Genomic DNA, 27,448 nt, shown 5'->3' with positions numbered 1-27,448 from the left:
ACGTGTTGTCCACAACATGAGGGCGAAGAATATTAATGTTGAGTGATTTGATCAAGTACAGTAGTCCCTCGATTATCGGGACATCACTTATCGCAAATTCACTACTTTGCGATTTTTTTCTGCTATTAATTTTTTTTTTTAATTTACTTCAGTGCTGAGTCCTAGTAGCAAGAGTGGCTTCCGCTTACGAGTTTCAGCGTGCATTTTCATATTTTTATGAACTTTAAAAAATGAAATATATATATTTTTATAACAGGGGTGACCCTACTTCACGATTTTTCGATTATCGCGACCATGTCTGGTCTACATTAACTGCGATATTCGAGGGATTACTGTACATCTTTTGTAGAACTTGTATACCAGAGCAGACCTACAATTGAGGACTATGACTCAATGACTGTTGACGACCAATCCAGTATTAGTGTTAAAGTTGGCCATTACAGGAAGAAATGTATTGGATGTTTATCACTGCCAATAGCAGACAATTACTTCAACAGGATAACTGATAATATGAAACTCATTCTCAAATAAGATGAGTTCAGCGCAAAGTGTGCAAATGGCCACTTCCCATGTAAACAACAACCATGGATATGGGCCGTGTGAAATGCTGACCTTTTTGTGTAACAGACTTGGAAAGTCATGGAAAAAAATTACTGAAAATTCACTGAAAGCTGAAGTGAACCTTTTAAAGTTGTTTTCGGTCAAGGAAAAGACCCGAAAGAAAAGCTTTGTATGTGAAAGCCTTGTGTTTGTTGCCACACGTGCGTGTCATGTACTATAAGCACCCTTTTCATGATCCAGGCATTTATGTGGTAGGTTTTGTGTGGTTGAACAAAGTTGAAATGATAACCTGTTCTTAGGTAACAGTCTGTGGCATAATTACCATTTCAACGTAGGTAATCATAAAAACGACTGTTTGTTTTATGTTAAGATGTTGGTCCCTTGTGTTCTGATCAGTCTGAAGACCTCATGAAACATCCCACTTCTGCTCAGTAACCGGGAAAAGTCAAATGGCCCCTTTGGACACAAGCACTTTGGGTGAGGCGGCCACGCGTCAGCCCGGTTCATCGTGCTCGCTTGGTTCTCGGGGCAGTTCCCAAAAGTTCATTCCCAGAGACGTTGGGTCGCAACTGTGACACCAGTGCGCTTCAGGACTTCTGCTCGGCGGGGGCGGAGGGCGTGGCTACGCTTTCCGGTTTGACGATCTGATATGTGATCAAGTACTCGGGGTAAGCCTGATGATGACACGAAAATGGCGAGGACAATGATTACAGATGATGTCAGATAAAATGAATATGTATACATTTATACAGTCGTACCTCTACTTAAGAATGCCGCTAGGTACGAAATTTTCAGGTTACGAACCCATTTGATATGCAAATGACCGTCCCAACATACGGAAACAAGATCCAAGTTACAAAATCCCCCTAAACGTAATTGCATTTCCTGTATCTGTTATTTTATTTGGAAAGTATCGTTGCAACATTATTGCATCCTGATTTACTTCTGCTTGGCGCCTCCCAGAACAACAACAACTCTCTTTTGACCGCCGTTTGTCGTCACAGCGTTCTTCATTTAAAATTATTGGTGGGAATAAAATGAATAAGCGGGCCCTGTTATTCATTGAAAAACAGAATAGAAGAAAGAGCTGTGCAGTTGCTGTGATATTGCTAGGCAATACGATTGGCCGTAACCCACGAATTAGCATCGCTATGCTATTGAAGTAGAAGGGGTGACTCCTCGGCATGACCTCTCTGGACTGAACGGCAAGATGGTGAGAATTTTACTCCTTTGGAGTTCTATTTAATGCTAAGTTGTTTTGAAATCATATTTTGAAGTTGTTTTGAATTCATATTTTGAAGTTGTTTTGAATTCATATTTTGAAGTTGTTTTGAATTCATATTTTGAAGTTGTTTTGAATTCATATTTTGAAGTTGTTTTGAATTCATATTTTGAAGTCGTTTTCAATTCATATTTTGAAGTTGTTTTGAATTCATATTTTGAAGTCGTTTTGAAATCATATTTTGAAGTCGTTTTGAATTCATATTTTGAAGTTGTTTTGAATTCACATTTTGAAGTTGTTTAGCTGTGTTTATGTGCATGTGTTCATAAGTTAACGTTAGCTTCTTCCTTACTGTACTGCACTCCTGCACGAATAGAACAAGTTTGTGCATGCTTGTTTTTCATTTAATTACATTAATATATCATTTTCTTTTATTTTTGTCCGTTTCTCACATCTTTCATAGAAAAGTGGGACATCCTTTTTCATGGGTTTAGTTGGTAGTTTTTTGAGGAGCGTGGGTCAAAATACAGAATTTACATAGTACAAGTACAAGCACTGCTCTACTTCCGAAAAGTTCTGGAACCAATTAATTTTGTAAGTAGAGGTACAACTGCATATGGTTTTGGGCACACCTTTTCATATTTAAGGCATGGTAGGGTCTTTTTATTGAATAACTTTGTGAAGGTGCCAGTCAAAATGCCCGTTTCTAACGAATATTATGAACTCAATGTGAAAAGCATTGCCGAATGTGCAAATACAAACGTCCACACCTGCTCTCCTCTATAGATGACGTACTCAGCGTAGGCCAGTCCGTTGACACTCGGCCGGCCTATGACTGAATGATGCCCCGGGGGTGCATGGGCCATCTTCATTGCACTAAACTGAAGAAATGACTTACCTAACGTCACTCTGCAGAACAACATCTGCCTGAAAGAAACACATAGCCCAAGCTCACGTTAGCACACCGGATGTCCCGTGTCGGGGGAAGGTATGAAGGTATTACCTGTGACACACATAGCAGGAGCGATCTTTGTGGGCAGGACAACCTGTACCTCCGCCTATCCCGTACACATACTGGTTACTTTTGGAAGAGTTCTCCGCAAAGTAGATGCCGGCACCGAACATGCCGCCGATGTAGGCGTGGCGCTCATCAAAGCCTTTGTGAATGATGGCATTGATGAATGGAGAACCTGGCACCAAAGTGAGAGAGAATAGAGCGAAAGATAAAGAACATTGGCAGAGTTGAACACGGTGATGACAGACTCCCTGCGATTTGAGAAATCTACACTATGCCTATAGTTCAACTTGACCTGGATTTTGAAATCATTTCATTTGTGTTCCATCTCACTTTCGTGACAAGTACAGAGATCAATATCAAAACGTGATGGTAGTATGCCATGAAAAAACTGTAAAAAGCACAGACTAAGACAAACTGTGAGAATATAATATAGCAGAATAATGGTGAAATATTATGTAACAGCATGGGAAAAGCAAATTGCCAAGGATTAATGACTGTTGACTCAATCTCGTTTCTTAGTGTCACAAATTTTATGTCTAGAACGCCTGAATCGTGACCGGACGTTTGGTCGCCGGACTTTTGGTCGCCGGACGTTTGGTCTCGGACGTTTGGTCGCGGACGTTTGGTCGCCTGGACCCAAACAACCGGCGACCAAAAGTCCGGCGACCAAAAGTCCGGCGACCAAAAGTCCGGCGACAAAACAAGGTAAAACAACACGGTCTACGCATCAATAAAAGCCAACAATGGCCCTGAGCAGTTTCACTGAGCGGACGTGTGAGTGTATAAGAGTTTGTATGTACATGAGTTGTCCCTTTAGGAAGGGACGTCAGTCAGAGTCTTAACAAGTTCTCCAACAAAACACAATAAAAGTACGGGAAATTTGGAGCTTTTCTTTAGCCTAATAATTAATAGGGCATTAAGTATGACTAAATAATAATTCGCAGTTTGTATTTAGGGAATTTGAGCAACAATTTAAAATGGTAATTATCAATAACCTTCCGGGCGACCAAACGGCCGAGTACCGCCTGAATGACGCAAAGAAAAGCAAGGCCACAGATCTTAAATCAGCTAGAGCAGGGTTCACCAACTCCAGTCCTCTAGGGCACCTATTCCGTCAGTATTTGATTCAGGTGTGTTGGAGAAGGGAGATATGGAAAACACACTGAATATAGGACCTTGAGGACTTGGTGACACCTGAGGTAAAGTCAATTTATGTACTGTGCCGCTAGTTTCTTGTTAACGACATTCCTTAGGCCATTTTTGAAAAGGCAAATTGTCTTTATATGTAGTTGTTGTCACAAGAACCCATTTGGTAACCACCAGAGAAGAATGGGTTCAAACAAACAAAAAGGTAGTTTGACAGATTGAAAAAAGGCTATCCAGAGCATGCTAAATGAAAGTGCTACACTACACTGCAAATTTATTAGGGACTATGGGGATTTTATTTCCAAAGAAGGCTCTGTTCATAATTGGTACCATTACAAAAGGACAAGTTAAGGTTACCAAATAGTGGTTTGGTAGATTTAATAAGAATTGGCATCCACATTGTGCTACAACAAAAGCTAGTATGCTAAAGCAGGCGAGGACAGCTGTTACTGCCAACTACATCAAGTTGTAGAGGGATTTTAAGAGTGCATGTGGATATATTTTTTCTTCTTAGTAATTCTACTATCCTGTATTTTAAAGTTAATAGCTTCCTGATTGGCTGTGAACAGCTTTATGGGCAGCACCCTGAATGACGAGGATCCGGCAAATTTTTGATCAATCAAATCTCTCTCTGTAACATCTTTTGAAGTAAATATTCCATGTTAAAATGTGTACACCTAGATGTATTTTTAATTGAATCTTGAGAGGTGCAGCTTATACTCTCCCTAGCAAAAAGTATGGAATCACCAGTCTTTGTGTGATTCCATTTTTTTTAAAACCCGTGTTTGGTCTATAAAAGTAACATTTAATAACCACCCCAATGATTTTCATCCTTTTCTTTTAGTGACTCTGAATGCCACAGAGTTGCACTTTGGACATCATTATTGTTTCATGTTTGCGATCTGAGTTTGTTTAACAGAATAAAATGTCTGAGTGAGGGCTTGCCAAGGACTGGTGAATCCAGACTTTTTGCTCGGTGTCGTAATCAGATGCACCATATTGCACTGAGTTGAATTTAAACATGAGAAAAAAAACTGTCACTGAGAGTGTCAGCCATACTACACAAACTTCTCTATCAGAGAGTGTAGAGATTTGCTTTGAAATTGGCTTGGAACTAAACTACATGGCTCGAGTATTAAGTGTGAAGAAGAACCTGATAGAGTGCTTGTCTGGTGACCAGTGAAAGAACTGCACACTTCAAGTGTGAATACAAGGGTGTCAGAAAGCTCATAGTTCCTTTACCGTGAAAGAGCATGCGTTCGTTGTGATGATTGTGATTTTCATCAACGATCTCCTTCTGCCTGTGTGAGTAGCGCTCACGTAACTTCTTGTTGACCACCTTCTGAATCTGCACACACGACATGAATGATCCAAAAACAGAACATTACGAGTCTTTGACTTAAGGGATAGTACTCTAAAGTTGCACTGTTGTCAGCTAATGAGGTCCCTCAAGTCAGAGTGTTTATCAGCCGTCACCTTGATGATGTTGTACTGGCTAAAGACGCCGCCGGCATTACCACCGTCTCGGTGTTCCCTGATCGTGCTCTGCAGCTGAGGACAAAATGAGAAGAAAAACAAAATGCTTTTATCAGGACAAAATGAGAAGAAAACCAAAATGCTTTTATCATATTAAAAAAGACATGGAACAAAAACACGTAAATGAGATGCTGAAGCTTTTGTCTTCGTTAGAAAAAAATTAAATATTTGCTTTTCTAGCAAAACATTTCCTTTCAAAAGCCTCTTTCCTGACATTTGATAATGCTGGTATTAATGAATACAAATTAACTGTTTTTTTTCTAATACAAATGTTTCCAAAATGTTACTTTTTACTACATTAGTGAAAGCAAGAGGTACAACCGGATTCATCAAGAAAAAAAGGGACACTACACAGATAAAAGTAGATAAAAACAGAATGCAATAATATTGAAGTTTCAATATTTTCATCAGAATAAAACATACATAAAAAGTTCAAAGTTTAAACTTGAAATGAAAGTATAATTTTAAAGAAATGATGCATTGACTATATGTGGACAATTCATTGCATTCTGTTTTATTCGCAAATTGTACAGTTTTACATCATAAGCAAATGGCTCCAATGTAACTAACAGCAACCCAGTTCTTAAATAAAGGCATGCTTCAAGAGTTTATATAATCTGCCGGCCAAGTCATTAGCCACAGTTTAAATGACAAGTAGAAGGGTTTGCAGTCGTAATAACATTACCTATTAGTGAGCCGAGTTTAATACTACTATTACTCTTTCCGCCAGACAAGATCCCTAGTAGCACTACGTTACCCCTTGATGGTGATTCTTGGCACTAAGAGAAACGGCTAATTTAATCATAGACAATTGATCTTTTGCAAATGGCCATTAATACGTCTTAGCAAACTCCACAATTCCCCATTGTCTCGACAATTATTTCCAAGGTTACTGTAAGTGTTACTTCACTGCCAACAGGGAATTAGTCATAAAACTTAACAGAAAGGCAGCCCAGCGACTTAGTGGTTAGCGCGCCGGCTTCACGGTTCTGGGGTCCTGGGTTCGAATCCAGGTCAGTCAACCTGTGTGGAGTTTGCATGTTCTCCCCAGGCCTGCATGGGTTTTCTCCAGCTTCCTCCCACATTCCAAAAACATGGATGGTAGGCTGGTTGGACACTACATTTCCCTTAGTTATAAGTGTCAGCATGAATGGTTATCTGTCTGCTCATGCCCTGCCATTGGCTGGACACCATTTCAGTGTGTCACCCACCTCGCGCCCGAAGCCAGCTGGGATAGGCACCAGCCTCCCCCGCGACCCTTGTGAGGACAAAGCGGTTTAGAAAATGAATGAAAGAACTTAATAGAAGCCCCAGAAAGAATCAACAAGCTGTGGATGTCTAAAATGGTTTCCCAGGAACGACGAGAAATTTACTTGTTCGATGATGACACACTTCCTACAGAGCCCGCACAACTGTGGAGTTTGTGCCAAATATCGGAAATGCAAAAATTTCTTGACAAAAACAGGCAAGGCAAGAGACAAGCGAAAGAAATCTGCTTGGCAAGAAAAAATATAGGTGGTGCAAGCGGGAAAGTTTGGGCAGCAAGAACGTAAAAAAAGAGGACGACCGCTAGATCGGGCCAATATATGGAATTTATTCAACATCGGCAATCGTCCGATAAAGAAAAAAAAGGCTGATAGAAAAAGTAATTTTGACCAAGCAAATATACACAACTGCAGCCGCTTTGACTGAAGGAAAGACCCCGGAATAAGACAGTCTGCAACACTAACACTTGGTTTGAAAAATATGGCAGGATTTTTTTTTAAGCAAAGTAGAATATTCAACATTGATTTAGCTTCTTAAGGTCATTACTGAGTTATCCCTCAGCGGCAACGAGAGCGAGACGTAGTCAGTTAAGAATCCAAAATGTACATTATTCCCAAAAACGGCCGATGTGTTAGTGCCAATGAATAAGCAGCCCCTGCTCCATGTCCTATTTTTTGCCGAGTGGCAGCTGCTAGGGAGGAGTCGGTGGCTACTTTTGTGCCAAAGCCGCCATGTGACTGCTGCTCGCACAACCTTTATGATAGTGTGGACGACAGTAGGACCAACAAGTTTCCCACAGCCGAAATGTGCCAGCTCTAATGTTCTAAAGCAGGGGTCCCCAAACCGGTCCTTGAGGGCCATTGTGGGTGCAGGTTTTTGTTCCAACCGATCCAGCACAGACACTTTGACCAATGAGATTTCTGCAGAAAACAAGAAGCACCTGACTGCAATCCACCGATTGCACTTGTAGGACACCAGATTGGTGAAAAGGTGTCCTCTTTCTGGGTTGGAATGAAAACCTTTCAGATTCCTTTGTGGAATAGTTTGGAGACCACTGTTCTAAAGTTACATCATTGTAGATTTCCTACACAACCGCTTAAACACCTCGCATAGTAAACAGTCACATGCAGTCTTCCACAGTAGTATTTATTAGCTAATGGTGTCGTCGTATCTAAACGCTACGTGAAACTATTGCACTTCAGGCCAGTTTCTTCCGAAGCAATAAACTTTGACTTAAACTAAAATGATGTGCCAGTGGTGGGAATCAAGTACAATAGTGTACATTTTAATGCACGAGCAGTTGTGGTGGCAAAACTAAAGTAAATCACAGACACCAAACACGGGGAAATGCCCTATTTGCATTGATTCAGATGTTTTAGTTAATGCTGTAGTGAATCAAAGTGTACATAAATGTGTAGTCCCCATAGTTTGCCTTGTTTGATTTATCTTGAGTTGGGGAGAAAGCATATTTAACTGAAATGATATTTCTTGGCAAATATGATGCTGTGTAAGATTATTCATATTCCAACTAATAAACTAAAATATTGACTTATGTATTATCTATATTTTATTAACAAATATCATCAATATTGCAAAACATGTTATTTAAAGAGAAGTTATTTATTCAACATCTTCATAACACAAACTGCCGCAATTTGATGTTTTACAGGAACATAACCCATTTAAAATTGGATCATTTTACCCAGCCAATCCCAAGAAACCAAAGCGCAGTACTTGTGGCAACCCTGTAAGCATGGGAGCAAATGACTGATTGGGAACTTCCCCCCCCAATATTTGGCGCTCTTATTTGTATTCCGTTGAGATTTTCTTAGATACCTAAACCAGCACTATGAACTAAAATCACTTTTAAGTTTACAATTTGAATTATTTCACGTGTTGTGGTCTGCTTCATTTTGTTATAATCGGTGATATGTTCGTCAGTAATACTTTTTTTCAAGATTTTTTATATAAGAAATTTCACCTTTTTTCCTTTTTCAGTATAATGTTTGATTTATTTTTGGGGTAGTATTTAAGAAACCTGAAATTGTCGAACTAGCGCTTTTTAAATAGTGGGTCAGGATCCCTTGAATACATGCTTTTTGTTTATAATTTTGGCCGTACTAGATTTTGTAACTATATCCATCCCATATCGATCGATCTCTAATTGTAAATATTGGAAGTCTCAAGTTTTATTCAGTTTTTTACTACTTTAAGTTTCATTATTTTGCTTAACATCTTGTTTTTGGTAGTTTTGTTTGATGCCAGAGGTTTTGTTCTTGAATCTTTATTTCCAACAAATCTGATTCCATAGTTATGGTTCTAATTTCCAATGAGAGCAGCGGCCAGTATTTTATGCAATGCTGTGTTTTGACGAGAGGCAGCACATGAGGGGATGAAGTGGGGAATTGCATTTGATTCCCATTTGGATGACTACAGAATAAGCGGGTAGAGTGTTATTATTTTAGAGGCAAATGAAGTACAGTCCCAATCCCTACTAATACACAGAGTTGAAATGATGGATGTCTCATGGTATGAGACAGTACAAAAACAGTTCAGAGCAGTCAAATATTAGGGGCTCATTCATTTCTGAATGTACGCATCAGTGTTAAAATCATTCATACTGATATTTGCTGTCTGCTTCCCTGACTGGTTTAACTGACAATTGCTTGAGACAGTTCCTACATCAGTAGTGCAGTCAGAAAGTGAAACAATGCAGAGTGAAATTGAGCAAAGTAATGAGTAGGCAGATACACGGATCCACTTGCCAGGTAAATATTAAAGCTTCATCTGCATTTATATGACTGCATGCTTACTTCTTCCTCCACAGACTGGAACTCCTTGTCATCTGGGGCCAGATCAATCAGCACGGTGCCCTGGCTGGAACAGTGGAATGCCAGGTAAGGATTGGCACCTGCAAACACAGAATGGGGTCCATTGTGCGATATAAATCTTACATACTGTACACTGTATTGATGTAAATGCTATGAGGATTTGTCTTTGGTTTTCAATCCCAGATTTAAGTGGAATACGTTTGCAGCAAACCCGTGACCTTGAACATCATGCAAACAATAGGTGGAGGATCAGTCAATTATTTTCTGTTACACCCCTACTAAGGAAGAGGAATTTGTTTGTGACATCCCAATACACCAACATGACTATAAATGGCATCATCTGCCTATCCAATTGCTATAAGTACAATAAGGTTGTTGGTAATATTTGGTACATTTTTACTTTAAAAAGAAAAACAAGTGACCTGCATTATGCATGATTTCGTTATACATAAATTCATTTGTTTAGGTCTGTCATTTTCCCTAATCACAGCTTTCTATAGTCTCATTATCACTGTCTTTCGCTCTTTCTTTTCATGTTTGTTAAATATTTATTTACTTTATTCCTAGGGTGTTTGTTCACTGCACTTATCTCCTGCTCTGTGCTTTATGTGCACATGTTCAACGCATTAAAAAAATAAAAAATAAAACATACATTAGACCGACTTTGCAGTCTACTATAGTGCAGTGTTTCCCAACCACTGTGCACACTGGTGTGCTACAGGAAATTACAAGGAGCCATCCATTTGAATATTGAGAGAGAAAACTCTTAATATTACGAGATTAAAATTGAACTGGGCGGCCCGGTGGAACGAGTGGTTAGCGTGTCGGCCTCACAGCTCTGGGGTCCTGGGTTCAAATCCAGGTCACGTCCCACCTGTGTGGAGTTTGGATGTTCTCCCTAGGCCTGCGTGGGTTTCCTCCGGGTACTCTAGTTTCCTCCCACATTCGAAAACCATGCATGGTAGGCTGATTGGATGCTCTAAATTGTCCCTAGGTATGGGTGTGAGTGTGCATTGTTGTCCTTTGTCTCTTTGTGCCCTGCGATCGGCTGGCCACCGATTCTGGGATATGCTCCAGCACCCCCCCCCCCACCCCCGCGACCCTAGTGAGGATAAAGCGGTTCAGAAAATGAGATGAGATAAAATTTAATTGTTATGAGGTTAACATCAAAATATGATGAACTTTAAATCATAGATTGGACTACATCTATTACAAGATTTAAATCGTAATTACTGAAGTCTTAAGGTCATTTTGTTGCTTATTTTTCTGTAAAGTGAACCAGAAGTTGTTTGGCTTCACGGGCTTCAACTTTTCTCGATGTTAAGTCTGTGTGAGCAAAAAAATTCTCTTCACGTAATTTTAGGAGATTGAAGTAATATTGGGAGTAAAAGAGTTGTAATATTGCGAGATTTATGTTGTTTTTTTGTTGTTATGTTGCTTGAACCGGATGTTGTTTGGTTTCAAGGGCATCAACTTTTGGCGACGTAAAGTCTGTGTGAGTGCAACATTTCTCTTCACATAATATTCAAATATTTAAGTTATATTGAGAGGAGAAAGTGATAAAATGTTATATTATTTGTTTTTTTTACATCACTCAAACCTGTTGTCTGGGGTACACAGATATCAACTTTTGGTTACATTAGGTCGATGTTAAAAATTCGATTTTGGAATAATTTTGCAAGGTTTGATTCTTGTTGAAAAATCAGCGAGTTTCAGCGTGGATTCAGCTGAAGTAAAAAAAAAATGTTCATAAAAATGTGAAAATCCTCACTGAAACTCATAAGCAGAAGCCACTCTTGCTACTAGGACTCAGCACTGAAGTAAAAAAATAATCAAAAAATCATAATTAATAGCAGAAATTAATAGCGTAGTGAATTCACGATAAGTGAGGTCGCGATAATCGAGGGATTACTGTATATTGTTAATATAGGCAACATAGTTTTAAATTAGAAGATTTACAGCTGATGGTGTACCTTGAGATTTTTTTCGATGCACAGTGCCGCAGTCAAAAAAGGTTGGGAAGCACTGCTCTAGTGGATGTGTAATTTACTTCCTTCTACTACAGCAACTGGTTGTGACTTGGGGATGCCCACCCAACTATTTGAGAAGGACGGTCAAATGTATGCGTTGTCCCACCTTGCTGACCTCCCAGCAGCCGCTCGATGCCCTTGATGAGTTTGTGTCTGTGCCCGTAAGCATTGATCCCGATCTCCTTGAGCTCCTCGTGGCCCATATCTGCGAGCACGTCCAATGAGATCTGCTCATACAAGAGACAACCACTCCTGTAACTTTTCTTAAAAACCTTATTTGCACAAGTACTGGATAAAGCCACATATAAACCAACTTAAATATCAATCTATGGTATCTATCTACAGAAATGTACCACTAGCAAATGATGACGATGCAGTCAGCTACAATAATAGCTCTCTGTATGTATGTCTAAAACAATGCTAGAATAAAACAGGTTGCTTTTCACATTTGTTTTGTTTCACATTTTGTTTCTGATGATCTTTAACCCTGTAAATGTTATGCCATGAGCTACAATCCAAAAACAAGCCAAAAATTTATTTGGCTCAAAAAAATGGTTATACGTACAACCAAATCCAAGACTGTAACAATGTTTGATTGCAGAGATAATGGCTGACAAATATTCATTAGGGTCCGTTCAGCGCTACGTACAGAAAAGATTAATGAATGCATGAAAATCATGGACCAACGGATCAAAGTGAAGGAGAAGTTTTCAAGTTTGTTCAGGGGAAGTGCAGTCACAAGGAGAGTGAACTCTCCCATTTAAATTTAAATTAAATTTAAAATCTTCTCTTCTATGGTTCGCTCTCTTCGATGTTTGCAAGTCCTAAAACACCAGCCTGAATACCCAAATGTATTGCGAAAAATGGTTTCTCAATTAAGTGAATGATTGCATGTTTCGAAAAAATTGCAAAATGTAAATGCCTAAAGGAAAGCTTTGTTGTGGATGGTGCAAAATTAAAAACAATCCAAGTGTGTTTTTTGGATCTTTGTTGGTGCTCACTGATTTGACTGTTTTGGTCTCCTCAACAGCAAACAAGTTGACTGAATATCAACTGAAGCTGATTACATACTTTGCATCCCCAGTCAATTGTGTAGAGCAGTACAAGGAGAAAAGGGCAGGCATAGAGCCAGATTAACATGAATTCAAGCCAGAAGGAAATATTCTGTCACATTTCCACTCTTCATGGGGGATTTTAAAAAAAGTGTCCGAGATTTGCATTTAAGGAATTTGTTCGAGGACGTCTCGTGGTGTAGAGGTTCACTCGCGTGACTTCGGAGCGGGCAGGCAAGGACGGGCTCAATTCCCTCTGGTGGCGGTATGATTGTGAGTGCATATGGTCGTTTGTCTCTTTGTGTGCCTTATGGCTGACTGGCGACCAGTCTAGGGTGTAATCTGCCTTTCGCCCGATGTCAGCTGGGTTAGCCTCCAGTAACCCCCGCAAACCTTTCGAGCATGTGCAGTATGGAAGATGAATGAATGCATTTGGTCGATTGATCATTTCTTTGTTAATAGCGTTGATGTCTTGGCTCACAAGTTTGACCACAAAAAACGTATTAACGAATGCTTTAAAAAGTCTAGGTAGCTAAAATGCTTAACAGAAAAAGTGCCAAAGATAGCATTTTTGGCACAAGAGTCACTGATGGTGTAGTCCTGTTGCTTGGCTTCTCTGTATTTGCTGGGTTAACTTCAACATCGCATGAATGCTTGTCTCTCACTAGGTGTGCGCGCGATTGACTGATGATAGGTACGATATGTTGACTGACAATATACTGATCAACACCCTTTGACCTTCAATATGGTAAGTGGTGTATGGAATAGAAGAATCCATGGGTAGGTGGAATCCATTCGGCTTTTAAATTATTTAAATTGGGCAAAATGTTGCACTGGCTTAAAAAAAAGCAGTTCCTGTCCAATTTTTGATTAAGACTTCATAGTTGTTCTTGGAGACCTGTATTCTTTTTAGGTGTTTCTTAGTGTAGGGCACAGGTGCCAAAACACAGGGTCTGTGGGCCAGAACTGCCTGCCACATGATTTTGTGCGGGTTGGTGTGCAAATGGTGTGCATCAAATTCATTTTAATGATTAATGAACTTTCCTTTCCTTCCCTAATTGCTAAATTGTTGATTACTCCTGCTACCTGGTACCCCCGGTTGAGGGCCCACCAAAGAAAACCACAACTTTAGTATGGCTCATGACAAAGATTAGATTGACAGCTCTGAGTGTTTGAGAGTAAACAAGCTTTGCATTTTCATACTTCAGCCAGCTATAAATAGTGTTTATACATTTCAAAAGCATATGAAACAAAGTAGTTGTCTACCTGTTCTCTTTGAAAAATGTCTCGCAGGTGTTCAAGTCCAAGACTCTTTAAAAATTGGTTAATGGTCATATCCAGTAGAGCTGGAAAAAGGTGGCAATAAGGGAGCAATAAGACAACCACATTTGAGAATGCCAAACCTGAAGATGTGTTATTTTTTTGTATAGAGTACATACTCTCCCCTTCCTTCCTTTCTGACCCAGATGCGCTTCCATCTGCTGTCCCACTGGCACCACCGACTACCATGTCGCTGAGGGGTGTGGCCAGATTATCAATACTGCTGGCGGCAGACAGGCAAGACGAAGGCGATGGCGAGGGAGAAATGACCACACCTGCCGTGGCGCCTCCTGTAACCACACTGGCACTCACCTGGAGATGGAAATTGCAAGACTTGGGGACATGGAACGCAAAATATATGTTTTTGCTTTGGAATTCAAAAGCGGCAATCCCCGATGACGCAAAGGCAACACTAACCACTGTGGCCTGTGGTTTCAGGCAGCTGGGCAAGGCATCTGGTGGCATAGCATCTATCAGCAATGCTCGAATATCATCCGCCTGTTACAGACAAATTCATTGGAAAAGAACAGTATCATTATTTTTGAACTACAGTTGTACCTCTACTTACAAAATAAATTTGTTCTAGAACGTTTTTCGTAACTTGAAAATTTCGTAAGTAAAGGTGTACTTTATATGTAAATTCTCTAATTAGTTCCACAGTCCTCACACAACTACCAACTAAACCCTTTAAAATTGATCTAAGTGTCCCAATTTTGTATGAAAGATGTGAGGAAATTCACAAAAATGAGAGAAAATTATAAGGAGATTATTTATTAATGTCTTAAAATAAATAAAGCATATGAAAACGTGCCCTACGCCGCTGAAATAGTTCCCTTTGCGGCCGTTATAATGGGAGATGTGATACTCGCGTCTGTCTGGCAGATGGTGGCAAGAGCCGTTCTACCATGGTCGAAAGCCGTCCACTTTGTAGTACTGCATTTTAGACTTTTACGTGTTCTGTGTGTGTGTGAAATATATGCCGCGTTGCATTTGTATGGTTTTTAATCGCTCAATAAAGGGAATTGCAATCATTAATAAGGGGAGCATTAAGCTAAGGTGGACAGGTATGTAAGAGGGAATTTTGAAACATGGATAGTGGTTCTTGTGAGAAAGCTAATTGAATTGAATTGAATGCTTTTATTGTCATTATATAATGGAATAAGAGCGATGAAAAGAGACCCCAGTAGAGGGTAGCGATGTTCCTAGGTGAGACTCAATGCATCCGCAACAATATTTTCAAAATAAAATAACGGATAAGGAAAGGCATTTACTTTTGGGGGATTTCGTAACTTGGATTTTTTTCGTATCTCAAGTAACTATTTGCATATAAAAAAATTGTAACCTGAAAATGTCGCACCTAGAGTCATTCATAAGTAGAGTTATGACAGTATTATGAATATTACTGGGAGACATCAGGTAGTCAATCTTTTTTAAAGTGTTAATTAAAAAGCAACTTTGAATGACATCAATAAATACAGACAAAGCCGAACTAATAGAGCTATTTTTTCTTCAAGTTATAGTGCAGTCCAGCCTGCTATAGTATAGATCAGATCAAACTATCTCATGTCATTTAGGTGGGATGGGAAAGTTTCAGAAAGGTATTTTGTACGACTTAGTTGCAAGGGGACTTTAAGAGTTTCATACTGTTGCCAAGTCCAGCGGCGTTTGTCCCTCCTGGTTCTTCATAGTGGGATCGGCTCCATGGGCCAAAAGTAGAGCGCAAAGCTGCGTTCGTCCCTTCTGCGCAGCCTCATGAAGTGGGGTAAATGCCCATTTGTCTGTGGCATTAACGGATGTGTTGTACTTGATGAGAAGGGCAGCTATGTCCACATGCTGGATGCAATGATAGACACAAATAAAAAAGACAGAAGGATGGATCAAGATTAGTTCAGTTCAGTCATGCATTGGACTCAGCCCTGCACATTTTAGGGGTCCTTTTCAGCTCGTTCAATATAGCATCAAGCAACATATTATCACATTGCTTCATGTTGATATCATTCTGGAACGTGTCTGGAGTGTATAGCTGGACGACCGCCGGACTGGCCGGCCCGGCGTTTCCTCACGGGCTGGACCGGACGACCGCCGGACCATGTTTCGCAACCCCTCCACACCCGAGGTTATCTGTTATGTTTTCTGTTCCGGATATTCGGTTTTGAGGCGTCTGGAATTCGTCGCTTAGGGGTGGGGTACTGTTAGGGGTAGTTGGGGTGTGGGTGGTTTTGTTATACCTTTTTTCTTGTATGTCCTGTCTGTGTGCTTTTCGCCTCTTGTGTCCCTCCGGGCTTCCGTTCCTCTTATAACCAGCTGTGTGTGATTGATAATCAGCCCTTGTCTGTCTATTTAAACCCCATGCGTTTGTTAGTCATCGTCGGATCATCTCCTTTGTTTGTACCAGGCCACGTTTCCATGCCAAATTCTTCGTTACCCCATGTCTTTCATGTCAGGTTTGATTTTGTTATTTGATTTCTAAGTCCTTGTTATTTTCTACAGACCCTGCCTTAAGTAATTAAAGTTTTGTGAGAGCACTCTATTCCACTCTTCCATTGCCAGCTTCCCTGTATTTGGGTCCTTCCTTCTACATTCCACGCTCTACGCCACACTTTCGTGACATGTTGCCACTCTGTGCCTCAATACCTACTGCAAAATATAGCCTCCCTTTGAAAGCATCAGGAGATTCTAAAGCAACCGTTTGTGTCTCTTTTCTGGAATGCACGGATCTCCAACATCTCTCCTTTATCAGACCGATTTTGTGGATGTACCCAGGAAGAAAATATATTTTCCCTCTTTGATTTTTTTATTCATCCGTGGGCACACGACAGTGTACCTTACCCCGTATGAAGCAGCATTGTGCAGAGGTATCAGACCTCCTTTGTCTTGTGCGTTTACGTCAGCTCCATGCTCCAACAGATACTCAGCCACCTCCAGATTGTTGTAGCCAGCTAAATGCCACAGTGAGAGTAAGAAAGTGAGTTAAGAGCAGAAATTTGACGCAGCAGCATGAATTCAGGTCATACGAGGTGGTGGTGGTGGGGGCAAATGGAAAAAGTCAACCACAGAGAGAAGATTGAGACTAACTAATGGAAAAACGACAAGCTATCACTCAAGAATATGTACTACCATCAATGCTCGTTTTTTTTCCTCTCTGTTGGAAAATTGATAGATAAATTTTTGCAGCAGAAACTTTGCAATGTAGCCTTGGGCATTGTCTTTGGGAAAAAGAAGAAATTTAAACCATTTATACTCAAACTGAGTCTGTAAACTTTTGGATTTGCTAAATACGTAATTATTTTCAAGACCATTGGAATGAAAACACTGTATAAAAAAATAAACAGAAGCATAAAAACTGGTAGTTCTACTTACGAAATTCAACCCTTCCAGAAGTGGTTTCATAACTACTTGTGGTTTTTTTGTAAGTACAGATGGATTTTACATGTAAAAGCTTTAAGTTGTTCCAACCCACTCTAAGATCATTTAAGATGAGATTATTTACTAAGCCATTACATTTAAGAAGACATGACAAGACATTTTCTATTGTACGTGAAGAGTTGCTTGGAATCACAGAAATCAAAGCTACACTACTTAAAAAAGAAAATTGCAGAATGCATGTTGGGCTCCGGCTTGGCTGCAATGATCCGATGCAAAGTTGCTTGGAAGTAAGAAGAAAAAAAACTTAACATTTTGGATAGTGTGGAGCCAAAAACAGCAGTATTGCACATGTAACAAACCAAAAAGTGTTTTCCTGATCAGTTGGAATAAGAAAATTTGAAAACACTGCGGTTCTGTGCGTAGTAGTTTGGACACTCGTGATTCATAGGTCAGAAGTCCATTTATTATTTATATTTAAACATTTGAATAGGTATTTTTAATATGAATCATTATATTTTCATCATTATTTTTCTGAATAAATAAAATTATAAAGGTATAACACAAAATCATAATCAAAAATCAAAGCAAGTCAATACAATTAAAATGTATAATAAAAAGAAATACTCTAAAAACATAATGTTTAACTCATTACCTGCCTTAGACATCAATAAACGTCCAATTCATTTAAAATGTGAGCACTAACTGTAAATGCTCTTCTTTCAGCGCCACTGTGTCCAATCCATTTTGACGGGGAGAGCTGACAACGAACATTTGCTGCCAAGCTCTCGCACTTAAAATGGGTTGGGTGTCTTGCGCCATTCATCAATAGCAGCCAACGTATTAAATGAGTTCTAGGGTTAAGTGACTTGTTACCTGCAAGGTGTAGAGGGGTAGAGTTCCGCCCTTGCGTGTCCCGGCAGTTGATGTTGTCTGGGCTGCATAACTTTTGCACTCTGGCCAGGCATCCCTTCTTGGCTGCATCCAGCAAGGCCGCATCTCCTCTCAGAAGGTCCTGGATGTCCGTGTCACTGTCCTTAACGAGGTCTAGGGGAGTGTTTCCATCTCTGTTCTTTTTACTGGGATCTGCCCCGTGCTGCGGATTGAATGAAAATTCTAAATGAGATTGATTGAGGATAACTATTATCCGAAAGAGAAGACATTTACATCATCTTGTGTGAAAAAGGTTAGTAGATAAAGATGATTTTTTCCCTGCATGGACATTTTTGCAATATTTTACTCCTCCTCGCGTGGTTATTTTCATGGTAATTTAGCACTCAAAATTAACAATTCTCCATTTAGGGAATATATGAGGAGACAAATTTAAAAAGATGTCAGTCCTCAGAAATAACAAATGAGCATCCGCTCATCACTTATGGCGATTTCTGCGATTGGATTTTCAGAAACGGAAAGGAATATTTCAGCATTCTGGCAGTTACCATGTTTTTCATAACCACTACATCCCTGAATGTGTCCAGCTACCTTCCCAGAGTGGACTTTTAGCAGAAAGCAGCTGATTTATTCTGAACACGACTTGGACACAAAAAGACCATTAGAAAATTTCAACAAAAAGAGAAATACAAAAGAAAACCTACTGCTGAAAGCCACAAGAGAACATCCACGGTGAAGCGGATTAACTAGTGTGAATGCATATACCGTGGCACGTAGGCAGCTGATGCCTCTGTAAAAATGTCATTGTGAAAGTGGAAATATTTCTGTAAACTGCAAAAACATGGTAGCAGAAAGCTAACATTAGGTTATTCCGTGACCGGACGTTTGGTCCCCGGACGTTTGGTCAACCGGACGTTTGGTCAACCAGACGTTTGGTCAACCGGACGTTTGGTCAACCGGACGTTTGGTCGACCGGACGTTTGGTAGAACAGACGTTTGGTAAAACAGACGTTTGGTAGAACAGACGTTTGGTAGAACAGACGTTTAGTCGCCGGGTTTGCTCGCTGTCAAATTATGACAGATTTTACTGTTGATATTTTAATATTGGATTTTTAGATATTAAACTCACTCTCTCTCATGATTATAATTTTGAGAGCTGGTTTCAACAGTAACAACCCCGCGACCAAACGTCCGTTCTATTAAACGTCCGTTCTACCAAACGTCCGGTCGACCAAACGTCCGGTCGACCAAACGTCCGTTCTACCAAACATCCGTTCGACCAAACGTCCGGTCGACCAAACGTCCAGTCGACCAAACGTCCGGTCGACCAAACGTCCGGGGACCAAACGTCCGGGGACCAAACGTCTTTCGACGAAACGTCCGGGGACCAAACGTCCGGGGACCAAACGTCTTTCGACGAACCATCCGAGAACCAGGTTATTCGGTGGATATTTATTGGAGAGCTTGCGAGATCATATAAAATAGGCCTGGGCGATTAATCGTTTAAAACAAAGTCTTCTGTATGTTGATGGGAAGGAAATGGAAGAATAATTACATGCATTTTAAGCTAATCATATCAAAGGTTTCAAGTGTATTAGATGAATTAAACTAAAGCTACTGTGCAAGTGCAAGTGGGAGACTGGGAATCTATGAAAAAGTTTATTCCACAAGAATGATTTTGTCTGTGTAGTTGTGCTTTTGTGTTTGGAGGCTGACCGCACAAATAGAGGGAGATGATCGGCTGGCTGGATCGAGAGAAAACAAGAAAAATATCTTTTTCAAGACAAATGTTATTCGGAGCTTTAATCCAAGTCCTTTTCATCAGATTCAAGAGGCATTGGATCAACGATGGATTCTTCAGCAGCGCCGTAGGGGCACCAGGAGGAGCTTCTTTCTGCAAGAGGTTTTGGGCGGACAAGAAACATGGCGCCCACCGTTTCTTTTCTTGTACAAATATGATTTTGTAACACTGTCAAGACGATCGCCAAATTAAATGGCTCAGACCATGTGGACATCAATCTCCTGGACCTGTTGGTGCAAACTGTGTGGCATATTGAAGATTTCCTGCAGAAGGAAGACCATGTTCATCATCCTCATCGTTTTCCGCTGCCTTTTCCGCATTCCTGTGTTGACATCCTCTCATCATGTCAGCTTCACTTATCTACAGCGTAAATCCCTCATAATGCTGGTTAATTTTTTTATTCATAGTGGTTATGACTCGCTTGGTGTCCTTAGAAAATGATATTGTGGCTGTCTTCCGAATGTCCGCTTCTTTCTTGGTAAAACGTATGGTAGATTAATTTATGCCGCAATGGTGTACTATGGCCATTAATAGCAACGTCACTTTCTCAATCACTCATCATGTCAAATATTTTTCTTGGGCTCATTGGCGCTTAGGAGACATTTTCAAAAACGATTCAAAATCCAAAAAAAGCTGGAATAGACACGGGGTAGTGTTTCCCCACATGTAATGTGCACAATTTGAAATTTAGTCCAAAGAAAACAGGAAACGGCAAGAAGTCGTTCTTCTTGTTCTTTTATATTATTCGGGCGATATTCTTCTTCTACGGTGAAATATGGATTCTTCTTCAGCGCTGAGTGCCACCCAATTCACTGCCAAAGAAGAAGCGGTGCCCTGAGCTCCGGGGGAAGCAGGGGGGCAGCTGATGCTCTTTTTGAGGTGTGTTGATCAACCTCTGCAGTGTTTTCCTGTCTGCTTCTGTGCATCTTCAGTGCCACACTGACAGCATAGGTCAGCAGGCTCTCAATAGTTGAGCGGGAGAATGTCACCAGCAGGTTGGTGTTGAGTTGATCCGTCCCGAGCACTCTCAGGAAATGTAGTCTCTGCTTGAAAGTCTCCACTCGCTCCACAGATTCGCTGTGGATATACATGGGGGACGGAGCCGCCTTGTTCCGTCGGAAGTCCAGGATGAGTTCCCTGGTTTTGGAAATGTTCAGTGCCAAGTTGTTGAGAGCGCACCATTCTAAGGACTTCTCTCTGTAGGCCGTCTCATTCCCCTCTGTGATCATCCCCACCACCTGTCATCCGCTTATTTCACAATGATGTTCTAGGGTGCATGGGTCTGCAGTCGTGTGTCTAGAGCGAGTAAACTAGCGGAATCAGCACAAAGCCACAGGTGCTGAGAGTGCGGGTGGATGAGAGGTGGCGACCTAACTTCACGTGCTGGGGTCGGTTGACCAGAAAGTCTTTAATCCAGAACCAGGTGGAGGGTGGGATCCCCAGGTTGGCCAACTTGGAGATAAGACTGTCCGGTAATATTATGTTAAAAGATGAGGTGCATTCGATGAAGAGCATTTTGACATAGCTCCCTCTTTTCTCAAGGTGGCTGAGTGCAGCGTGGAGGGCAGTGGTTATTGCATCTTCAGTGGATGTATTCGGCGACTATGAAAACTAATGTGGGTCGTGGATGTTCCGCGGAAGAGGAAGACAGGCTTTTCCATTTCCCCTCCATATATCTGTGAACCACCAGGAGGTTCCAGTATTTGAGTTTTGGACTGCCCGGGAACACCCATAGTTCTGGACCTTCCATGGCATAAAGAACACAATCCAGTAATTGCCTGGTTGGGCCCCAAGATGACAGCCTGGAATCCAGCTTGCCACACTAGGTGTCTCTGGTCGGCTTATGAGGTCTCCTCTAATGTGCCCCCCCCCCCCCAGTGCCGGAGTGTTACCACGAACTTGCGCAGGTTTTTAGCAAGGACCATGCATAGGCGCTTCCCCCACATCGCTCCTGTGATTGTGCCATTGAACTCTTGCCGGGTGGCTCTCCCCTCAGGGAATGGCTATTCCACATTTCAAAGCCTGAGCGGGAGGTGCTGGAGGGATACATCTCAGATGAAAGTTGTATGAAAAGAAGGATGAGGTTATTCACAAAAGTTTAAAACAGGCTGAATGCGAAAAAAATCAATATACCGGATAAAGTGAATCACAGGAAAATGTGTTTTAATCCAAATCATTAGTTGAGGTAAGCTTTTTGTGTAATCTACCTTTAGCAGCAATTTGCAGATCTCATATTTGCCCTTGGCAGCAGCTTCGTGCAGTGGTGAGAACTTCCATAGGTCGGCTACATTGACCGAGGCGCCGTGCCTCACAAGCAGCTCTGCCACCTCGTAGTGACCGTATGAACAGGCATTATGAAGGGGAACTAGACCGCTGCCAAAAGGAAAGAGAGGTTATTCAGCCACCATTACTTTATAGGAATAAACTAATCTGTGCAATGCTTGTTACAGTGATGTTTATTTTAGCGGCAGACCCTTTGTCCTTGGCGTGCACGTCCGCCCCATGGTGAAGCAGGTACTCCACCACCTGCACTCTGTTGTAGCCAGCGGCAAAGTGAAGAGGGGTGGAATGTCTTCCCTCCAGATCTCTACAGTTTACATTTTGAGCTGTGCACAGTGACTGTACGGAGAGATGAAAGTGGAGCCCATTATCAGTACAAGACTATTTTATTATTATTTTTTTTTTTATACGACAGTTGAGGAATTTCAGATTGATGTTACTCTAATTTATTTCTCAAAAATATTTTACATCATTGTACAATAAATATACTGCAAAAAAATCGAAAAAATACATCATAGAATGTTGATGGTATGTATCATAACCCTGTCCCCAATAGCCATTTGAACAATAGTAATGAACCCTTTTTGTCCCAATCACTTTAAATATAGAACCATCGAATTAACATCCATGTAAGACCACAGTACAACTGGAAAAAAAAATTCTAACACACGAAAAAAACTTTTTCCATAGCCAAATTATCAAGCTGGAAAACTATGTCCATGAAATTAAAAAAGGCAGAAGGTTTTACGCTACAATTGAAACATAAATTAAAGCATTGACAGCCTGGCAAGCCCAGTGCCCTGCTGTTTAAGGAAGATAATGTCAAAACCTTTACTTGTTTTCTGTTCTTTCTAAACCATTTACATATCAACTCGGGAAGAGGTCGTGACAATTATCTCCTTGTACCCAATCACAACTGATTTTATCTTGAAAGAAAAAATAATAATTGCGCTTGTAATCTTATGCATCAATCAAACACCAGGCACCAACCCTTGCTGCCAGCAGTTTTACAGATGATGAAAAGTAATGTTTCAAAGACAATAACGCATCTACTTTTGAGAAAAATAAGGAAAGCAGCCAAAATCATTACATTGGGCTTACACAGACCAAAATGTATGCCAATTAAATAAATAGAACATGGGGATGGCACTATCTGAATTATGTAAAGAAACCACAGCACCTTGACAGTGTCCAAGTCTCCAGCTTTAGCAGCTTCTAGAAGTCTGTAGTCCACATCTGAGTTTCTGCCTGAAACATTTTCTACAAAAATAAACAGAGGAAAATTGTTTTATAACATGTCACTGAATCTACACGTTCTTTTGAAAAATATATGTATGGAAAGCAATCTTCCCTCTAATTGTTCATATGTCTAACATCATTATTGCTCACTAAGGGCACACACCAGTATCACACCCGCGATAAGCAGGTGCAAGTCTATATACCTGTCAACTTAAGTTTTTCCCGTATTTTATAAGTTTTTTTGATCATTTCAGATTATGTACGCCGTATAACAACTTTTGTATGAGATTTTTTTAAGTACGTTTTTTGTCAAATTTATCTCGTTTTACCGATATTGATCGGCTCTGTTCCAGATCGTCTCCGTCACTGGTAGCAGACGAAAATGTCAACATCGACTGCTAATATTGTCTTGCTTTAAGCATGATATGCACACGCGCATTCCCCTTTGACACTTCCACCTTTTTCACTATATAAATATAGCATGTCAGCAACCAATCTACCCAGACAGTCAAGCTGTCAGCGTCATACAGTGACATCTACAGAATCTTGAATTTAGTGCAAATTCTCCAATTTATTCCACGGTTCTCAAAAGAAGTACCAACTAAACCCTTTAAAAATTATTAGCGTCCCAATTTTGTATGAGAGATGTGAGACACAAAAATTCGAAAAAATATATAAGAAAGTGATTTAATAATGTATTAAAATTAATTACAAGCATGGAAAACTATTTTCTATTCAAGCAAGAGTACAGTGCAGTGTAAGGAGGAAAGCTAACGTTAGCACAAGACATGCACAGAGCAGAATTATTAGGCAAATGAGTATTTTGACCATATCCTCTTTGTGGACTCTAAGATGCATAGGCTCGAAAGCCCACTAACAATTAAGCATATCAGGTGATGTTCATCTCTGTAATGAGGAGGAGTGTGGTCTAACGACATCAACACCCTCTATCAGGTGTCCATAATTATCAAGTCAGAAATAGTGATATTTTGCAGAGGGATGCAGCACACTTAAAATTGCCAAGCTCATACATGTCAATTTATAAGTCTTTCCCGTATTTTATACGTTTTTTGATCATTTCAAACTGTATATGCCGTATAACAACTTTTAGACGGGAACATTTATTTTTTTGAAAAGTAAGTTTTTTGTAAAAACAAATCTTATTTTGCCCATTTCGGCTCTAATCCGGATCGTCTCCTTCACTACTAGCAGACGAAATGATCATCGCCGACTGCTAATATCGTCATGCTACAAGCATGATATGCGCACGCGCATTTCCCTTCCACACAGTGCGTCAGCAAGTAATGTACCCAGACAGTCAAGCTGTGAGCATCATACAGCGACATCTACAGAATATTGAATTTAGTGCATACCAAACCACTTTGGGGAAAATTTTAGACTTAAGTGCGCCCTATGTGAGTAAATATATGCCGCGTTGCATTTGTATGGTTTCTTATTGCTTAATAAGGGGAATTGCAATCATTAATCAGGGGAGCAATTGTCCGAGGTTGACAGGTATGCAAGTTTCTGAAGTGTGATCATCAAACAATCAAGCGTTTCTTTTGAAAAAGTCAACAGGGTCGCAAAAAGTGTGTGCAAAACCAAGGCACAAAAACCTGCTCGTGAACTGAGAAAAGTTAAGCGAGCTGTCAAGATGCCACTTGCCCCTAGTTTTGCCTTATTTCAGATCTACAACAACATCACTGGAGTGCCCAAAAGCACAAGGTAAGAAACTGAACTGAACTGAAACTTCTGTTTTTACTCGATGGACAACAGGGCCTGCTTATTTATTTCAATCAAATCACTAATTAATGAAGGACTGAGTGATGACAAACGGCGGTCAAAAGAGGGTTGCAGTTGCCGGGGTCCAATAGGAAGCCAGTAGAGTATCACGCAGGCCGCAGGACAATTTCAAAATAAAATAACCGATGAAGAAATGTTATAGAAATAGTTTTGCGCTTTAAAGGGATTTTGTAACTTGGATCTTGTTTTCGCATATTGGAACAGTCATTTGCATATCAGTGTTTCGTAACCTGAAAGGTTCTTATTTAGAGTCATTCTGAGTAGAGAAACTACTGTACTTTATGTAGGAGGGCTGGTGGAAGAGTGGTTAGTGTGTCGTTTTGGGGGCATGGGTCGGGCTTGGGTGGGTTTTCTCTGGGTACTCCAGTTTCCTCCCACATCCCAAAAACATGCAGGTAGGCCTTGGCGATAACAAAAATGATCATCATGATAAAAAACATTATCATGATAACTATCACATCATTTTCAAATGTGAAACCTCAAACTTCTGTGAATACGTAAATAAAATACTTTACTCATTATTCAATTATCAACGTAATTATGTTCCATTACATTAAAAAAGAATATCAAATGATTTTTTTCGTGGTTTTGTCGTGCAATAAAGAGAACTCCCTCCTTACACTATGGAAAGTGGCCTCTGCGACACTTGTGAGGACATGTGGTTCAGAAAATGAATGAATACTATATTATGTACAAAAACACTTTAAAAAGTATTGTCTGCTCTTCATTCTATAGGCTTTGGAGAGGAGACCTTCAGATTGACCTTCAGAATTATTCGTGGTGTGTCAACATAAGCCGAACAGCGTCAGCATACCATTGAGTATCTGCTGGACAGCCTCCGTGCCCATCTGAGCTGCCGTAAAGCCCTGCAGTGAAACCAGTGAGGCGTCTGCTCCGTATCCTAGCAACAGCCGGCAGGTCTGCAGATGGCCCGCGAGTGCTGCGCGGTGTAATGCCGTCTGACCCAAAGTATCGAGGGCATTCACCTGTCAAAAAGAGAACAACAACAAAATTTGTTTTATTCTTGGAAGACATTATGAACAGCTTTGTAAAAGAGGCAGCAGGTGCGACGGTAACCAGGATTAACTCTTTCTGGGACCAGTGTCTTTTTGGTCGTTAAAAAAAAAATCTCACACTATGATGAATAAATAAAATGATAAATTCACAAATGTTCAAAACAAATTGTACAAAATAGTAATGAATAAAAACAGAAATACACTAGTGTTACGGCTGTCAGCCTGGGTACACACTATAGTAGGGTGTGTTGTTTTGTGTGTGCTTTCTTTTTCTTCTGCAGGTACATGGAGCTGTGGCTCCACCCCTGTGGCAAAGCCTTGCCCAGGCCAACACAGTGTGACTACTTCCCAATCATCCCTCCTCCAATCAAGATCCACTTCATGTCCTTATTTAAACCCTCTTATTTTTCAGTTCAGCCCTCCCTGGCCTCCCTTGACTGCCTGTGATTGTAGATGCTGAGGCAGTGGAGTCCTTACTTTCTTGAGATAGCACTTATTGTCTAGAGATAATTAAGTTTTGTTTGCCCCAGCTTTACCTGGTATTATAAGTAGGCTACTCATTGTTATATTGAGTATTTATGTTGATAAAGTTAATTATTTTGGGCTGCATAGGGGGACTTGAGATAAGTTTAGACACCCCGGGGTATGCATATAGTTTGTTGCATTTATACATGTAGTTCATTCCCCTGTCTAGACTTTTATTACATCAGTTCTGACAGTGGCACCCTTAGGCCATATTTCCTGTATTTTTGTGGGTGTTCATTTGAACACCTGTCTGGGAGAGTGTTTTTTTACCGTTTTTGAGGGTGCAACTTTAGTATATTTTGCTTCCCCTATGTTGTCCCGTAGTCCAGGTTTTGGTGGACTTTGTTGTTAATAAATCATCATTGAAGGCTACTTGCAATGTGTGTCTGGCTCGTCATTGACTGAATCTTTCTGCTGTGGTTGTTGTGACTCCCTGGTATATCTTACCATCAGGGGGAGTCGTAACAACTAGTTAAGAGCCTCAATCAGATTAAAGTTGATTATTTTAACTTTATTTTAATTTCATCGTATTTAACTCATTGACAACC

General features: G+C 40.4%; 1 protein-coding gene and 1 long non-coding RNA gene across 2 annotated transcripts in view; one reads left to right on the top strand and one right to left on the bottom strand.

The window, feature by feature from the left end:
- Positions 1-386: 386 nt before the first annotated feature.
- The window catches only part of LOC144090694 (poly [ADP-ribose] polymerase tankyrase-1-like), an 81,569-nt gene continuing 54,507 nt past the window's right edge, over positions 387-27,448 (bottom strand). The window contains exons 13-29 of the mRNA XM_077622413.1: positions 26,174-26,345; positions 23,498-23,577; positions 22,511-22,656; positions 22,245-22,410; positions 18,222-18,441; positions 16,812-16,921; positions 15,627-15,815; positions 14,400-14,480; positions 14,102-14,294; positions 13,929-14,008; positions 11,717-11,837; positions 9,563-9,660; positions 5,424-5,498; positions 5,190-5,295; positions 2,787-2,973; positions 2,554-2,710; positions 387-1,235 (exon numbers count right to left, since the gene is read on the bottom strand). Of these exons, the coding sequence (XP_077478539.1) occupies positions 1,149-1,235; positions 2,554-2,710; positions 2,787-2,973; positions 5,190-5,295; positions 5,424-5,498; positions 9,563-9,660; positions 11,717-11,837; positions 13,929-14,008; positions 14,102-14,294; positions 14,400-14,480; positions 15,627-15,815; positions 16,812-16,921; positions 18,222-18,441; positions 22,245-22,410; positions 22,511-22,656; positions 23,498-23,577; positions 26,174-26,345 (2,268 nt within the window). The 3' untranslated portion in view covers positions 387-1,148. The remainder of the gene's footprint in view (positions 1,236-2,553; positions 2,711-2,786; positions 2,974-5,189; positions 5,296-5,423; positions 5,499-9,562; positions 9,661-11,716; positions 11,838-13,928; positions 14,009-14,101; positions 14,295-14,399; positions 14,481-15,626; positions 15,816-16,811; positions 16,922-18,221; positions 18,442-22,244; positions 22,411-22,510; positions 22,657-23,497; positions 23,578-26,173; positions 26,346-27,448) is intronic.
- LOC144090695 (uncharacterized) lies at positions 24,561-26,257 on the top strand. The gene is made up of 3 exons (XR_013305480.1): positions 24,561-24,692; positions 25,128-25,281; positions 26,095-26,257. It is a non-coding gene; the product is annotated as an uncharacterized LOC144090695 (long non-coding RNA).

Source organism: Stigmatopora argus, chromosome 16 (genome assembly GCF_051989625.1).
Source record: "Stigmatopora argus isolate UIUO_Sarg chromosome 16, RoL_Sarg_1.0, whole genome shotgun sequence".
Lineage (NCBI taxonomy): Eukaryota > Metazoa > Chordata > Actinopteri > Syngnathiformes > Syngnathidae > Stigmatopora > Stigmatopora argus.
The sequence above is the reverse complement of the archived record's forward strand: the minus strand, read 5'-3'. Positions and strand labels throughout refer to the sequence as shown.